The sequence below is a fragment of the Sceloporus undulatus genome, chromosome 5, assembly GCF_019175285.1.
Source record: "Sceloporus undulatus isolate JIND9_A2432 ecotype Alabama chromosome 5, SceUnd_v1.1, whole genome shotgun sequence".
Lineage (NCBI taxonomy): Eukaryota > Metazoa > Chordata > Lepidosauria > Squamata > Phrynosomatidae > Sceloporus > Sceloporus undulatus.
Genome location: NC_056526.1, coordinates 42,725,380 through 42,743,819, shown reverse-complemented (window position 1 = coordinate 42,743,819; position 18,440 = coordinate 42,725,380). Strand labels below are relative to the sequence as shown.

At 38.9% G+C, this 18,440-nt stretch overlaps 1 protein-coding gene across 7 annotated transcripts in view; it reads right to left on the bottom strand.

Moving 5' to 3' along the window:
• ANKS1B (ankyrin repeat and sterile alpha motif domain containing 1B) overlaps positions 1 to 18,440 on the bottom strand; it is a 448,976-nt gene that overhangs the window by 372,931 nt on the left and 57,605 nt on the right. For all 7 annotated transcript variants that reach the window (XM_042467953.1, XM_042467951.1, XM_042467950.1 and 4 more), the window contains exons 7-8: positions 9,073 to 9,198; positions 5,940 to 6,115 (exon numbers count right to left, since the gene is read on the bottom strand). In XM_042467953.1, the coding sequence (XP_042323887.1) occupies positions 5,940 to 6,115; positions 9,073 to 9,198 (302 nt within the window). The remainder of the gene's footprint in view (positions 1 to 5,939; positions 6,116 to 9,072; positions 9,199 to 18,440) is intronic.

Genomic DNA, 18,440 nt, shown 5'->3' with positions numbered 1-18,440 from the left:
CAATGGCAGTGCAGCCGTGCCACCATTAGGAACAACAGGGCTTCTTACCTGCCTCCTGGCTGAGGGCTCAGAAAGCCAGAATAGCCAAAAAGTTAACTCTGGACCCGTCGGGCTGCCTCTGCCCCACCTCTTCCACATTCTCATCAGCCATTGGTCGGAGGGAACCATCAATCATCTGGCCTTCCTCTGACCAGTGGCTGACAAGAATGTGAAGAGGCAGTCACAGAGACAGCAACTGGTTGGTGGGAGCCATCAATCACCCGAGGTGTAGTTATTGCAGGCCAATTTTGTGAATGTGTCTGCAGTCAAGGATGCATTCTATCACCTTACTTCTATGCAGAAAACATAATACGAATAGCAGGTTTAGACTCAGAAGAAGAAGGAGGGAAGACAGAAGGAGGGAATGTCAACAATCTTAGATAGATATACAGACCATACCATATTACAAGCAGAAAACATCACAGAACAATTACTAAAGAAGGTCAAAGATGAAAGTGCAAAGGCAGGCTTAATGCTGAACATAAAGAAAACAAAAATAATGTCCATGGAAGAAATAAATAAATCCAACCTAACCGAAGAAACAGAAATAGTTAAAGAGGTCCTGTACCTAGTATCAAACATCAATTAGAATGGCAACTGCAGCCAAAAATCAGAAGAAGATTAGAAATGGCCAGGGCAGCTATGAAAGAAATAGACAGGATCCTAAAGAGTGAAGATATACAACTGAGCACTTAAGCAGGAATCATTCAAAGCCATTGTATTACCCATCACCATGTATGGATGTGAGAGCTGGACAGTTAAGAAAGAAGATAGGAAGAAAATAAATTCATTCAAGATGTGGTGCTGGAGAAGAGTGCTGAGGATATTGGGGACAGCCAAAAAGACAAACAAAAGGGTCCTTGAACAAATCAAACCAGAAATCCCCCCAGAAGCCAAGACGACAAAACTGAGGCTGTTGTACTTTTGCCACATAAGGAGAAGGCACAATGGGTCTTTAAAAACCCAAACACTTGGCACCCATTACATGTGACAGCTTTCCACTCACTGCCATTATTAATTATTAATAATGTCCTTATTAATAATTACTCTTATTATTCATGGTAGCGTGTTTGTTGTTAACTATAAATTACTTCAGGCAACTCATTGTTGAACACAAAGAAAAGAACTTTATTTACACTCAGAACTTATTACTGTATCATTCTCAGTGGATGGTTCTCAAGCTTGTGTTACAGTATACAAATTACTTCAGTTGCTACAAATTTATTATTTTCTCTTCGCTGACTTAATTCACACAGAACCTAAACCTAGCTTCCTTAGCTTTAACTTCACAGGATACTTGTTACACTCTCAGTACACACAGCTCACCTCTCTCAGCTCATTTCTCTTTTTATATCTGCTCCTGAGGTGGTTTCTAATAACCCCCCAGGTGTAAATCCCTCAGGATCCTGACATACTCTCTTTAACACTGGACTAATTTGTTCATCTATACAGTCTCTCCTCCATTTTCATGGGGGATCTGTTCCAGACCACTACAAAAACAAAAAATCACAAGTATTCAAGCCCCATTGGCTTGAATGGCTGTGCGCTCCTATGGGCGGCCCTGTGTGTGCACCATGGGCACGCACGTCATTTTCTTCCTCAGAGCTTGCAGTTCGCAAAAGACTGAGGAACGCAAACAGCAAGACCACAAACACTGAGGGACAAGTGTAATTCTTTCTTCCCTTTCATAGGAATTTCTCACCTATTAGGACCAAACTCTTATCTGCCTCTGCAGGCTTAACACACACATTATCCTTAGCTGTTAATCTCTCAGGATAATGACACACTCCGCTAATATCACTGGCTCCTCCTTCTTTTATACTTGCTCCTGAGAGCAGCCTCCACCTTTTTCCAGCCTGATTCCTTTTGACTGTCCCAAACATTCTATTCTGCCTGTGTTTCTTCACAGCATGACTCACTTGAAAAGACATTAATGCTAAGAAAGACCTCCAAGGAAGGAGACCCCACCACACTCTGAAGGAGTGTGCTCCACTGTCAAACAGCTCTTACTGTCAGGAAGTTGCTCCTAATGTTGAGGTGGAATCTCTTTTCCTGGAGCTTGCATCCATTGTTCCGTGTTCTAGTCTCTGGAGCAGCAAAAAATAAGCTTGAGCCATCCTCAATCTGACACCCTTTCAAATATTTAAAGAGGGCTATCATATCACCCCTTAACCATCTCTTCTCCAGGCTAAGCATACCCAGCTCCGTAAGTCTTTTCTCATAAGTAGAAAGAGAAGAAGACCACATACTACATGGACAGACTCAATCAGGGAGGTGATGGGCATGAATCTATAAGACTTCAGCAGAGCAGTGGAGGATAGGGGAACTTGAAGATGCCTCATCCGCTGGATTGCTATGGGGCCGACTTGAGGGCAGTTAACTACAGCAGCAACAACAAAAACAACTGTGGAACAAACTGTATCTGTATCTTGAAAATTAATAGTCGTCCTCAAAATGCCACATATGCTCTTCAGTACCAGCAGGCTTCTAGCAGCCTTATTAATCATCTGCCAGTGCATATACCACTCCCCATGTTCAGTTAGCTTCTCTGAAAAACTCTTTGCTCCCTATGCTAGTTGTGTCAGTATCCACTTTCATAGATATTTTAAAATCTCTCAAGATGTACTTTTCTTGCCAACATTTCTGTTACATTTTAATATTAACCAAGGAAAGTAATTTTTAAAATGAGGGATATGTTATTTTTCAACATTTTGCCACTCTGCTGCTATGTAGCAGAGAAAGCATATACATTTAAAAGAAACTTACAAAATGGCTGGTACTGTTCTTCAAATTATTGAACCAGACTGCCATCTATTGGAAAATAAGTACTGAAAAAAAAATCTGACTGGCTAAGCTTTCTACTGATATACCATAACAAAGAAACTGTTTGCCTAATGTGAATATTTAGAAATCTGTCATTATGAGAGAATCTTAATTCTCTTGTAAGAAATATATGCAGGCTGCATATAGAAGGTGGATTTTGAGGCCCTGTTCTGTCTTCATCCCAGACAAACAGCTCGTTTTCCCTCTCACTTAAGTGAACAAAGTCCAATAATAAGGATTGGTTATATTCACAGAATGCTAACAAAGGTGTAGATATTACTTTTTTTCTAAAAAACAAAAAACAAAAACAGGATTCAGTAGATGGTATCATCTTTTCAAATGTGAGAGATTCTTATCTCATTATTTCTTTGCTTTATTTTGAGCAAAGAATTATATTTACAGAAATACGTTTCCAAACAATTCTTTCCTTATAGCTGGGTGGGAGGTATACAAGTATCCCAACATACACTCAATAGCTTTGTGTTTGTGTGCATAGAATACACATCATAGAATGATGTAAAGGCAAGAAGCAGATTTTATTTTCCTTACTGAATAAAGGTGTCTTGAAATGTTGAGATGCTCTTTTGAGGGGAAAAGTCAACTTTTCTGTATTTCAGTACATTTTTTAATTTCAGTACTTTTTTGAAAAAAAATTGTGAAGGACATTTTTTGCAAAAAAAAAAAAACAACACCATTTTTTTCAAAATCAAACTTGTTGAAATAAGCAAACGAATCAAATAAGTAACAGTAGAGTCTCAATTATCCGACATAAACGAGCCAGCTGATAGTCGGATAACCAAAAATGTCAGATAATCCAGACTCCCCCTTCCCTTCCTTCCTTCTTCCTTCCCTCCCTCACTCCCTTGTTGCCTCCCCATCTCCTTCCCTCCCTCCTTCCCTGCTTACCTCCTGGTTCCTGTGGCAGCTTCTGCCCCGGCTTGGCTGCAGGGGGACGGAGTCTGCCAGGGCTGAGTGGGCCGACTTCAAGCAGCAAAGGAGAGGACTGGGCCAAGCGCCCATTCCTCTCCTTTGCAGCCTTGTTTCCCTCGGCCCAAACAGGGCTCAACGGACTCCCTTTGGGCTGAGAGAAAGCAAGCTGCAAAGGAGAGGACTGGGCCACGCGCCCAGTCCTCTCCTTTGCGGCTTGAAGCTGGCCCTCTCAGCCCTGGCAGATTCAGTCCCCCTGCAGCCAAGCTGGGGCAGAAGCTGGTGGTGGGGGCCTTGTGGCACTCGCCACCATCGCTGCCACCCAGTTGGGGCATTTTCTGTTTGGGGAATGTCGGATAACCGAGACTCTACTGTAAGTGAAGATTTACCTCCCTATTGTGGGACTCTCAAATATTGCAAATTATTCACTGTATATTGTCCTGTGATTTGCATTTGCTGGTTTTTGAATAAAATTGTTATACCTTTCCTGAAAAAATAATTGCTAGAAATTTTTTGCTGTTATAGATCCATACATAATAAATTAAGATGTTTCCAAAAACAATTAGAGCAATGTTTTTAAATGACAAATTGATTTGAATGATTTAGTTTTTAAAATTTCTGGTAAATGTATGAGAAGATCTGATTATATTAAACAGAATTTACTAATTGTCTCATTCTATGATTCTATAATATTAGCTACTCCTTAATCGTAATCTTCCTTACCCCATCATTTCTCTTCCTCCTCCATATACACACGTGCACACATATATGCACCTTTACTTTTGTCTGCTCAGGCCAGATAAAATGTCCTCCCCCTGTCCTCTCAGTAGGGAATGCAGAAGATGCATGCCCCAAATCTTGTGTCTGGTAGAAACAATCCAGACAATGTTCAGCTTGACCAGCACCAAACTGGGATATACTCCCTGCCTTATACAGAATTAAAAGAGAGCATCTTTTGTGTAACTAGGAGCAGTTTATACTCTGAGGTCAGAACGAAGCATCCAGCCATGTGGTTAATGCTTGGCACCTCATTCTGACCTCAGAGCAAATAACTCACCCATGATAGTGGACACATCAGATGGTACAGAGTGATGACGTGCGAACAGGCGCTTGGCATCACAACGGAAGTGCCAGGTAAAGGTGGAATGACAAGGCAGGTCTGGGGCCAAAATACTCTGGCTGCCCCTGGAGTATTCTAGCCCATGCAGGCAGGACCTTAGAATCCAATAAGAAACTGAACTTCTCTAAAATTATTTCACAATGAGCTTAGCAAGTATAAGAGGAAGTTCACCTCTGTTGTGCTAACAGAGGTGAACCTCTACTCCTACTACATAACTTGTCACTGGACTTGCCCCTGCAATTGCACTGATCCTTGGAAATGCCTCTTATACGTGCTAAGCTCATTGTGATCTAATAATCAAGTATGGGTAAAGTGTGTAGGCCTTTGATCGTCCTTCAGCAGTTGATTCTAGATGTGGAAGGAAGGTGTGAATTGAGAAAGCAGGAGTTTGGGCTCAACTTTAACAAGTTTTTTATACTGTGATAATTTTTCAAAATCTAATGATACAACTATTGCCTTTCTCCATACAGTGAAAGAACAACTGCAGCAAGCCATTCATTACTCTGAGTGGTTGACATGATTTTGCATATACTACTTTAATATTTATTTATTTATTTCATTTGTATGCTACCTTTCTCCCCTAAGGGACCATTAAGCCATCTTACTTGTTGCAGGATATAAATATTTTAATAAAATTCATCTATAAGCAAGTTGTTTCTGACTTATGGTGACCCTAAGGTGAACCTAGCATGCAGTTTTCTTGCAAGATTTGTTGGGAGCGGGTTTGCCGTTGCCTTCATCTGAGGCTGAAAGAGTGTGTCTTGCCCAAGATCACCCAATGGGTTTCCATGGTGAGCAGGGATTTCAACTTTCATCTTCTGGAGTCCTACATCCAACACTCAGACTACTACACCACACTGGCTTTCTTAATTTGTATAATAGACTCACAGATAATAATTGAATTTAAATTAATTTTGACTACCATGTCCCATTTTTCAGTGGGTCTACTTTATGTAGGACTAATATTTAGCCCTACATAACAAAACTTTACAACTTTGTTAATGGCCGGATACTAAGTTATCTCACTTACTACAGTAGATTTGGATTGGCTTCCATTCATCACAGGTTCTTCTTCTGACACTTTGCTAACATTATCCAGATAGTGATCTGATACTGTATGGCACAGCTCTTCCAAAGAATAATCCTTTTCTTGGCAAAGTTTGATTTCATCCAATAGTTTTGATAACTCTCCAGTCACAACTTCACCTTAAGAAAAAGCAAAATAATATGAGTCAAAATAATGGGCCAAGGAAAGTAATTCCAAAAAGTGATGCCAAATATATTCTGTTAACTGTGATCAAATCCTAGAAATAATTTTAAAAGCTAGACTCTTGATGGCGTTTCTTTCCTCTATCTAACCTAGCCCTTCCACTTGGGACATCTATATTTTACCCATGCAAAACGTAATGAAAAGACACCACCTCTTAAGATAGTACAGTAGTGAGGAATAGGAATTCTGTACTGTGATCTGAGACAGTTTCTCACATATGGTGGCTGCTGGCAGAAGAAAGAAACATAGAAACTGTTCAAAGATTATTTCTCATTTAAATACTAAATTTTAGATCTGCTTTCAGTGTGCATTCTGGGAATTAATTCCACAGAAACCCACCACTGAAATGAGTCACTCTTTGCGTTATAAAATAAATCATTCCCTTTCCATAATTTCAGAATTTCACAGATGGCTGGCTGTGTTGGTTTCATTTGTGAATGAGTAAAGACACTACTCATCATACTGATTTCCATACTGAAGACAATGAGTACTTTTATGCTGTGGACCAAAAGTAAAATGAGGGTCTCCTGGAACAATTGGTTTTCAGAATTCTGTTAAATGTGATCCCCCAAACATTTCATATCTCCCCAAGTGTCATAACAGTTTTGTAAAGTTTTGCTCCACAAGCTCTGCATTGACATGTCCACTCATGATGCCCGGTTAACACCACAAAAAACACAGCACTGTCATATTCCTTCCAAATGTTTGTTAAAGCTTAGTAGGAATTTTATACAATTTTCTGCCTCAAACCCTCAGTTTTGCACTGCCATTTATTGAGCATTATTGAGTACCTTCAAGGTAAAATTGTAGTGGCTCTCAAGACCTATGTCAAGCAGGTGCAGTTGCTGAGTATGGTTTTCTGCCATAAATTGAGTATTATGCTGCTGTCTTTTAGTGTATAATGATATATCCAGTCATAGTTGCTAATTAAGTTGCTAATATTCCCTAAATCCAGTGATAAATATCCAAGATCATTTCAAATCTTATGCAAGTCACTATTAGCAATTGCTGTACAGTAGTTCTATTAGAACCAAGACCAAATAATCCTCAATGTCATTGTCATCACCACCATCACTATTATCATCAAGAAACAAAATAACTCAAAGGCAGGTCTTTCTTCCATTGTGTGGAAGTGAAAATCTTTATTCACCAAGAGCATACAGTTGCTCCTCCTTTTTCATGGGTGATCAATTCCAGACACACACACACACACACACACACACACACACACACACACACACAGCATCTCCCCCCGGAAGATAAAAAAGTGTGCATATTCAAGCCCTATTGGCTTGAAAGGAGGTGCACTTCTGTGGGGGCGTACAGGTGCACACCCCATTTTAACTCCCTCCATTCATCCCCTGTGGATAATCAAGGGGCATGGATCCCAAGTCCATGAGAATAGAGGGAGAACTGTATTTACTAGGGCTGCCTGGTATTCCTTATCAAAAGGGATGTCCCCTTTTTGAGGGTTGGAAAGCTTCTGAACAAAACCGAACAAGAGGCCAAAAATTCCCATATCTTGGGGTTTAGGCCTTTCATAAAGACTGAAATATGTGCACCACGTAATTTATCAATGTGGACAATCTGTTAATTTTACACAGAAACACATGGCTAAGATAACTGAAACCAATATTTTAATTTGAGGTTTAAGTAGCACATAAACATGTTAATAACTACTTCCTCATTATCAACCTTTCATGTCATGAATTTTGACTGTCCTTTATTGCTATTTTCATAACCTGGCAACTTTATGTATTTTCTATCATGAAAGAAGCCTAAGCCAAAGAAACTCTGCTGTCTTTAGAACATTTAGAAGGGTTGAACTGAAGATTTCTGCTTTAATCATTTAATCACTGCTTTGATCTAATTTGGAAAAGCGGTATATAAATAAACATTATTATTATTATTATTATTATTATTATTATTAATCAACAACTAAGGGAGATTTTCTTCCAACTGTAAGCTTTCACCGTCCATGTCAGAACTAGACTGAAGGCTCAATAGGTAAAGAGTGCCAAGTATAACTACTGTTGTTGTTTTCAAAGCAACACTGGCAATGCTTGTGTTTTGAATGTGATTAACCACATAGAAAGAAGAAATGGGTAGGGAAATGTCAACACCTTAACTCTTTCTGCTGACAGGATGCATTGCTTAGTGCTGATGGAAACATATATAGTACACTAGACTGGATTAAGGTGTTGGGGTCCTGAAGCAGTTCCAGAAACAGCCCTCCTACTTCATGCACATGTACTGTATGAGATATTTTAGGAGTGTTGGTCTATAAGTTAAATATGAATACAAGAATGATTTAATTGCTAGGAACAACATACAGCATATGTATCTTTTATGTATAAACCCACTTTTACCCTAAAAAATTGAGACTGAACGTCTGATCCTATGCATTTTTTAAACTCAAGTAACAACATGTTGATGACAAAAGAAATGTCAAGAATAAAGGGAAGTAACTTGGAAAGAAGATACACACCACTTCTTGTTCAGTACTGGGCCCTAACCAGGGGCCTGGCTCTACTGCACCAAATAAACCACTGATAATCCAGCCCTGATTGTACATGTTTGCTGGCACAATTAGCCACGCTTCATTTTCCACCAACCCTTTTAAAACTGAGGCCTAAAAGAAATCCTTATTTTGACAAGTGGAGAAGTGGCTGATAATATTGATAAGGATAATCACTACACATTTTACTAGCAATGATAAAACATAAAGAACTATTAGTTATCTCATTCACATGCTTTACACATAAACAAAGGCCTCCATGATTACTGCAGACAGGTTACTGTAGATAAGAAAAAATGTAACAATAACTAGGCTTTCATTATATCTTTAACACATTTCTATATGTTAACAATTTATAGATAGTAGAAAATTTACTTTTAGTTGTTTGTGTGGGAGAAACCTCTGGAAATAAAACACAGGACTGCTGATCTTGGTGATCTATCTCTGGACATTCTTGTACAGGTTCCTCTGAAACTGCTGCATGTCCTGTTTCTATATACTCTGCAGTTAAAACAAATATGCAAGTAAAATTACTATTTCTTAATTCATTCAATTAATTTATTTCTATATTTCTCTCAATATATCTTCACTTAATTAATGTGCTTGTGCATGGCATGGCATGAAGAGAGAGAGAATGAACATATGTTTCTATTACAATATCTGCCTTGGGTACACATGCATGCACATGCAAATATTGTGAGAGAAATTTCACTACATTTCTCTGCTTTACATTTTTATTTCCTTATTCTGCATCAGCTATATCCCATTCTGAAATCCATCTTTTAAAAAAATTAGTATGGTTACTGCAATTATTCACTGCTACCATTTCAATTCATAAAAATGCTAAGCTTTTAGCATATGTGCATGGTAAAATAAACTTGTTCTAGATATTTACAAATTGTAACTAATACAAAGCAAAATCTTTTAATCACAAACATCCATCACCCATAGTTCCCTCAGCATGACTCAGTGTAAAGCTATTCTACTGGAAAGTGAAATCGGGAATCTAAACAATTACAGCACATCTTAAACTACTAGTCTCTAACATATGGTCTAAATCAGTGGTTCTCAACCTTCCTAAGCTGTGACCCTTTAATACAGTTCCTCATGTTGTGGTGACCCCAACCATCAAATTGTGGTATCTTGGTTCCTAAGACCATTGGAAATATGTGTTTTCTGATTATCTTAAACGACCCCTGTGAAAGGGTCATTCAACCCCCAAAGGCTGAGAACCGCTGGTCTAAATCCAATTGCTAGCTCCAACTCCAGTAGATCCACTTAATCATACATGTTAGCATAACAGTTTCAACGGTTCAAAGTAGAACTAGCAATTGAATTTAAGCAAATCCAAAACACAAAATAATCACTACCAGGTGCTGTTGACACTAGAATCAGAAATTACGGAACCAAATCAAGCATCTCAATTGGACACTGAAGTCAGTTGCTAAGGGGTCACCTTTCCAGCCCACAAGGAAACTACAGAGAGCAGTTGAAAGAGACATCTGCAGATAATCACTGAAAGAACCACCATAACAAATAGGCAATTTATCTTTTGTCTTTATGGTTTCTGTTCAGTTTCTCATATGGGAGACTAGAAAGCTATCTTACCTGGAGATTGGACACTTGTCCCTAGGCATCCTCTAAGAACATAGCCTTTCCAAAGAGACATTTCTTTATTCCTGAACACCCAGTGCATGATGTGCAAGGAACACTGAGGGATGCAATCAGAACTTCTGGCAAAGTTCAGAAACACTGTTCCTTTTTTTCCAAATGACATAACTGATGCAATGTTCTTGAAGCACAGCTTCATTATGGATGAAACTAGTGAACAAAGAAGCAATGATGCAGTGCTGGACAGCAACCATACACTTTGTGGAAACCCTGGGAGCTATGGCCAATCCAAACAGCAGAATTATGGCACTGAATGCCATAATTCTCCAAGGCACAGTAAAGAAAAGAGCAATGTCTGAGCCAAGGGAAAACAGGAATCCTTCCATGCTGTTGAAGCAAAATGTATCTCAACCTGGAAAAGTGAACTGATATTATAGATAGCATCCATCTAGAATTTATTGATAAAATTAATCATTTGTATTCAAAGACCTGAATAGGTTGAACATTCCCAACTTTCCTGGAGACCAATATACTCCAGAGTAAGACACATAATTTTTGCCCATTATTTGCACTATTGCCCACGTGTGATGGAGAGTACAAGTGAAATAGCAAGCCAATCTCTCCCACTAGAAAAAAGGATGGTGGTGTCAGAATACCCATGGCAAAAAAGAATGAAGAAACCAATTACATAACTGATATGAGTAATGGTAATCATCCAGTGTTCTGTAACCAAGATTGGCTGAAATTATGCTTTTAAATAGGGAGATGATGTATGGTTCTGAGATGAAGGTATGGGTGGGTGCAGTAAAAGATGATGGTTATCAGTTTATCCTGCAACTGTTTGCAGTCTTTGACCATGATGACAACATGTGTGTGGTAAGAGTAACAGAAGCATCTATATGAACAAGTTACAAAATTGATTCTTTATGGATGGGAAAAGCATTAATTTTCCATTTCCAGATTTCAATGTATTCATACAATTTTCTTCATAAATCTTTTCTTCATAGAGGTTATAAATTTGCATTTTGTCTACATCGAAATGGAGACCCACAACTGAAACAGATAACCCAGAGTCAGAGATGTAGATCTTGACAAAAATATGGTGTTTCATTTGTTTTAATAGGAACCAAAACAGAGGCCAAGGACATCCTAGAAGCTGTGGCAGGCCACTGAAAAGATATCAATACCAAATATTGTGAATGCTTTTAAAGGGGATAGTGGTGTAGGAGTAGGTGTTGGGAGAAACAGAATGATGAAGAGCCTGGCAAATGATATGAAAGACAGAAGAAATAAAGTGAAAATTCTGAATGCCAATTCTGACAAGGCATCTGAAAAGGCAGAGAGGTCTGAATTGAAAGCTAGACGTAGATCCACTGTAACAATGGATGGTGTCAATACTAGTGATTAGTGAAAGATTAGTGGATGAGATGGTATGAGAGTGGAGCTGCTGGCAGAGATGTAGTAATCTACACAAAGTGCCGCTCTCACTGACTGGAAGGCATTCAACAGGGTGCAATGCTCTTGTCATGGGGGGGGGGGACTAACCCATATGGCCGAGGATAGGGTGGTCTGCTGCAGCAGAGACACTGTTTCAGTAGAACAATTTCTCTCACTCATGGTGGTGGCAATATACATAAAGCCATATACAATGGGCCCTTCATATTCCCTGGTGTTTGGTTGCAGGACCCACTGTGGATATCAAAATATGTGGGTGCTCAAATCTCATTAAATACAATCACGTAATAAAATGGTGTCACTTACATAAAATGGCAAAATCAAGGTTTGCTTTTTGGTAGGGTAGGTTTCATACCTGTAATTGTAGTTCTTTGAATGGTTGTCTGTGAATTCACACAAATGGGTTATCCTGCACCTGCTCATTTGAAACATTCTAAAACATTCTGAAGAGTTTTGGCAGTAACACCACCCACCTCTGGCAGCCCTGTATTAGGGGTTTAAGGTCTGACTGTGGCTTTGTGGTGGGATTAACTTCTGTGGGGGAGGGAGACTTTGGCTTGCCTGGGTCTTGCCTTAGCCTCCACTAGTGCCCTGGGACGGCTTCATAACCTGGACAGCACAGGTTAAAAACCATTCAGTGTTTCTTCATTTCAATCTGCAATTACTCAGATCCATGGATATCAAAACTGTGGATACTGAGGGCTGATTGTAGTAACTAAAGATGAAGTTCATTTTTTTGGGAGAATTATTGTATTCAAAGAACTACAATATGAAGAGATGCCACATTGAGGAGGGAGCAAGCTTGTTTTCTGCTGCTCCCGAGAACAGGACCCGGAACAATGGATGCAAGCTACAGAAAAAGAGATTCCACCTCAACATTAGGAGGGACTTCCTGACAGTAAAGGCTGTTCAACAGTGGAACAAACTCCCTCGGAGTGTAGTGGAGTCTCCTTCTTTAGAGGTCTTTAAACAGTGGCTGGATGGCCATCTGTCAGGGAGGCTTTGATTGAGATTTCCTGCATGGCAGGGGGTTGGACAGGATGGCCTTTGTGGTTTCTTCCAACTCTATGATTCTATTCTTACACATTCTACTTTCATGTTGTTTGATATTTTGTTTTCGTTTTTCTTTCAATGTATCCCAAATGTTGATACAATTTATTTACTAATTATATTTTTTGTTTGAAATCATTCACAGTTGGCCCTGTTAGCCTACTTCTTAGGCTGTTACCAGATATTAATAATGTTCTTCTGTATAAGCAGATATAGAATTCTTCAGGCCATGCACAAATAACTGAGCTGGAGGCCAATAAAGAGAGGTGTGTTGGGAGGTTGTAGGCAATTTGGGGGGCAGTCCCAACAGGAGGTGGGAATTGGACATAACATTAAAGGGAAGAAATGTTACCCAGCATACTGGGGCCCCCAGTATGCCTCATTTTGTCACAGTGACATTTATCTTTGGCAACAGCCTATTTGTATCACACAAAACACAGCAAAAACTAATGCTTTGCATATTCATCACACCAGCACTCTGGCAATGGAATGATAAAACACTAATGCATAAGCAGTATGAAGCAATGCACATATAATAGGATGTACAGTACAGCCTAGTCTAAAACTATCTGAATTCATGGGTAAATTAAAGTTCTTTGTAATTTAAAAGATTAGGCTGTGGAGAGAGTGATGTATCTACCAGATTACACATTCACATGAAATGTTTAGAACATCAGTTGCAAAATAGTCCAACAAGGCAATCAGAGAATATGCAAGAAATGAATGGGAGCAATTAATACACACATTGTGATTTATGAAACACAGCTGTCTCTTTTCAACACATAAAATGTCAGAGAATTCAGTCATGGGGACATACAGTAAGGATCAGATGGAATTAGCAGCTGTAGAAAATCCACCACACTTCTAGCTTCTTTAAATCTAGTTTGGTACTGGAAAGATTCCTTGAATGGATGATAGCTCCTCCAGAATAAATGGAAAGACAGATCCAAGATCATATGTTAACCATGACAATTTTAGATTCTATAAAAGGTAGTAAAAAGGTTGGGATATTTTAAGACAGCTTCTTAGAAAGCACAAATCCAAAATATAGAAGCTACGCTTCTATTAATGTATAAGAAAAAAGCACAAATCCAAAATATAGAAGCTAAGCTTCTATTACTGTATAAGAAAAAACAGGCTATGTGTAATTGCAGGTTTTCAAGTGGTCATCTGTGCTTATTTATGTGAAGGTGCTATATCTGTTTAGAGCAACACTGAGAAGCTTCTATAGCTAAGTAAAAGGATTTTTAGTGGGAGGCTAACTCCCTAGCTGCACTTTGTAGAAGACAAAATCCTTTCCCTTCTATTTCTTTCTTTTGCCAACTGCTTTGGAAGGCATACAGTTACAGGTCATTAACATCCAGAGCACAAAGTCAGATAAACATCAAAAACTGTAATCTAATAGCAACACAGCATTTCTTGGGAATGCTGTGACTGAAACAATAGCTCTTGTTGAGTACACACAAGGATTTCTGAAGGGACTTATAATGAAGCCAACTCAAATCAGAATTTTATGGTGGATTAGATTCAACACAACACCAGCCAATCTTTTCAAGGTCTCTGGTAGCATTGAATTCTGGTCCCAAGAACTTGATTAGACTATCAAAACTAAAGATTACAATACTTCTACCAAAAAAAAAAATCCATTCCTAGCTTTCACTCAATGTATTCTTTGTTGTAACAGTAAACTTCCAGGAACAGTTATTTTGTTGATTTTGTTAAACAACTCAGCAAGATTTTTTTGTTTATCTACCTGAAATTACTTAGCTATCAGTAGACTGCTATCTACCTTTCACCCATCCTTACAGTATCAAATCAAACAGTTCAGGAGTGGCTGCAGGTTAACTATGGGATACTATTATTATTTTAATGCAGGGGGGAGGGAATAAATCTTATACAAAAAAATGAAGGAGAAATTTCAATTCAATGCAACTGTTATGACAGTCAAGAAGAAACTGCATTGGAAGATAGGCCACACTTCTTTGCAAATGTATTCTGAGAACTAGAGGCATGCTTCTTACCATAAACATTTATTGTCTAGATCCAGGGTGGGAATCAATAATCACTCCAGGTATTAGATTGCAACTCACAGCATTCTTCACCCTTGGCTATGGTGGCTAAGGCTGCTGGAAGTTTTGGATCTACATAATCTGGAAGGCTGCATGATTTTCACTCCTGCTAAACATGTTGATATAACATAGAGCCACGTTGGGTCCCATATGGGGGAAAGTGGGATATAAATAGTTTTTAATGGCCTTCTAGTCAACCTCGACCTACAGTGACCCTATGTATTAAGAGATCTCCAAGTCACCCTGTCCTGAGTCTATCCATTTGGAGTCTATCCGTCTTCCTCTTTTCCTACTGCCCTCAACTTTACCAAGCATTATACTGTTTTCTAGTGAGTCCTTTCTTTTCATGATATGGCCAAAATATGACAACCTCAGTTTAGTCATCTTTGCTTCCAGGGAGAGTTTGGGTCTGATCTGATCTAGGACCCATCCACTGGTCTCTTTAGTGTTCCACAGTATTCTCAGAACTCTTCTCCAGCACCACATCTCAAATGAGTTGATTTCTTCCTATCAATTAAATAAGTAAAAATAAATGCAGAAATAGGAATCATGAGTCCCCTTGTGAAATGTTATTGAACTAGCAATGCTAGCTAGCATAGCTAATTGTGAAGAATGCTGTGAATTGCAGTTCATCAACACGTGAAATGACACCTGATTCCCACCCCAGCATAGATCTCGACTATATATTCTAGAGCAGGGGTCGGCAACCTACGGCCCGCGGGCCGCATGCAGCCCACCGAGGCCTAGGGACCAGCCCCAGCCCTGCCCTGCTGCAGATTGCCGCCGGGGCCTCCAGCGCAGGTCTGCGGGGCCACTGGCGCGGGGAAAGCAGCGGGCAAGGGGGGCAAGGAGGAGCAAGTGGGGGCAAGTGGGGGCAAGGGGAAGCAAGGGGCAAGGGGGGGGCAAGGGGGGCAATTGTCTATAGAAGCCTCAGAAACATGCATTTATATTTTTCAAAAATCAGCAGATTTTTTGTGTGTCCTCCATTTTTTTAATTTAAAAAGTGTCCTCCGTTTTAAATTTTTGTCCTACATTTCCCCCAGTTTATTTATTTATTTATTTATTTATTTTTGCTTCAGCCCCCCGAGTTGTCTGAGGGACAGCAACCCGGCCCCCGGGTCAAAAAGGTTGCCTACCCCTGTTCTAGAGGTTTCCAAACTTTGCACTACATGGGAGCAGAACACAAATGTAGGAGTGTAAAGAAGTACAATGAATTTACAAAATTTGTTAAACTACTAGTATAATCTAATTAATAATACTGCCCCCCACTCTTGGAACCTTCTTCTCCCACTAGCACAGGTCATCACTTCTTTAACCAGCTTCAAAACTGAGTTAAAGACTATACTGTTCAGGGAAGCGTTTCTAGGCATTACATGATTGTTATCTAATGTTATTTTAATTTATTATCTGCCTTATTTCATTGAATGTTAACATATATTAATATGTATTATATTTAATTATTTTGTAGAATGTACAGCATAGGCAGATTTATTGTATCTATTTTAATTGCATGCACAGCACTGTGTAAATTTATAGTGCTATATAAATAAAGCTTCATCATCATCATCATCATCATCATCATCATCATCATCCACGTGGAGAAGTTATATTATTTTTTAGATACTCAGAATATGCCATAATATACATTCAATAAATTATTTCAAAACTCCTCAGGCTAGTCAGGGATGCTACATAATTGAAATCAGGCAGTTGTAAATGTATCTTCAGTTGCATGGGGAGGTGTTTCTGCACAGTGTTCTTTACTCAAGTTTTTCTCTTGGATCTAATGGCCTGTTTACCCTGTAGAGTCTATTCAAGTAAGTTAAAATTCCACGTTTTAGCATTTTGGGAGTGGGTATAAGCTAGATCCTGCATCCCCATCCCTTGTCAGGATCAGAGGAGTTTCAGCATAAACATCTTTTTTTTCTCCAGCTGTAGGCCTGGTGTTCCAAAAACACGCCCCTGGGTTAAGGAAAACTATAATAATAAAAAAAAAGATTTGCTGATCAAACAATATTTTTGTACTTAATGTTAAGTACATATTATTATATATTACACATTATTTTTGGGAGTCACATATAAAACTACAAGATCTATTTGTTTAAAACATTTTAACCTGCCCTTCAAGAAAGATTACTGGAAATTTTTACAGATCTTTGCCAAGACCTTTCAGATTAAAATGTTTAAACCAAAGTCATATTCAATCAGATAGACACTGTGGTGCAGAATCACCAAGGAAAGAAATGTGCAAATGACATAAATTCATCAGGAATGCTATCAAGCTTTTATTATCAAAAAATATGTCTGATGCACATGAAAAAGAACCAGACAGCATTGTGCCTCTGTTTTAGTTTGAGAAGAAATGTCATCCAAGTCTGTACATAAGCAAATGTAATTAATAAGACACAAGTCACAGTTTTAACTGAAAAGACCTCTCTGGTCCAAAACACACTGTAGAAATCATCCAGTTTGATACTGCTTTAACTGCCCTGGCTCAATGCTTGGGAATTCTGGGGACTATAGTTTTATTAGACATTTAGCTTTCTCTGTCAGAAAGCTCTGGTGCCATAATAAACCATAATTCCAGGATTCGCTAGACTGAGCCATGGCAGTTAAAGAGATCTTAAATTGGATTATTTCTGCAGTGTGTTTTGGACTTCATTTGTCACAGCTATTGTTGTTGCATAGAGATCATCACCTTTTATTGTACAAGAACGATGTGAATGTAAAAAGATCTCAGGATGTCTTGAACCTGAACAGGAGGACCAATTTGTCTTAACTCTTGGTTTCAGCCCAATAAACAACGAATAGTGAACAAATATTCACTTGAATCAAATATTGATCAGAACAGCGACTTCAGTCAAGAAATACAGTAAGACTATGATTGGGAAGGACAGCTATGAAAGAACTGGAGAAGTGTAAATATATAACCGTGAACAGTAAAGTGAGGATTTACCAAGCTATTGTACTCTCCATCACCATGCACGGATGTGAAAGCTGGACAATGAAGAAAGCTGATAGAAGGAAAGTAAACTCATTTGAGATGTGCTGTTGGAGAAGAGGGATGAGGATACTACGGATGGCCAAGAAGACAAACAAACGGGTTCTAGAACAGATCGATCCTGAACTCTCCATGAAAGTCAGAATAACTAAGCTGAGGCCTGTACTTTGGGCACATCATGAGAAGTCATGAATCACTGGAAAAGATAATGCTAGGAAAGGTAGAGGGCAGTAGAAAGAGAGGAAGACCACATGCCAGATGGTTGGATTCAATCAGAGAGGCCACAGGCCTGAGCCAGCAGGACCTGAGCAGAGTAGTGGAGGAGCGAGGGTCATGGACATGTTTCATCCACAGGGTCACCATGAGTCGACTCAAGGGCAGTTAACAACCACAAATGATCAAAATGTAGTGACTATATATTGCATGTTTATGTATATCTGGATGCACTTTGATAAAACTGCTGCAGAGATGATTTCCTCCAACATTACCCATCACCAGAACATATTATTATTATTATTATTATTATTATTATTATTATTATTATTATTATTATTATT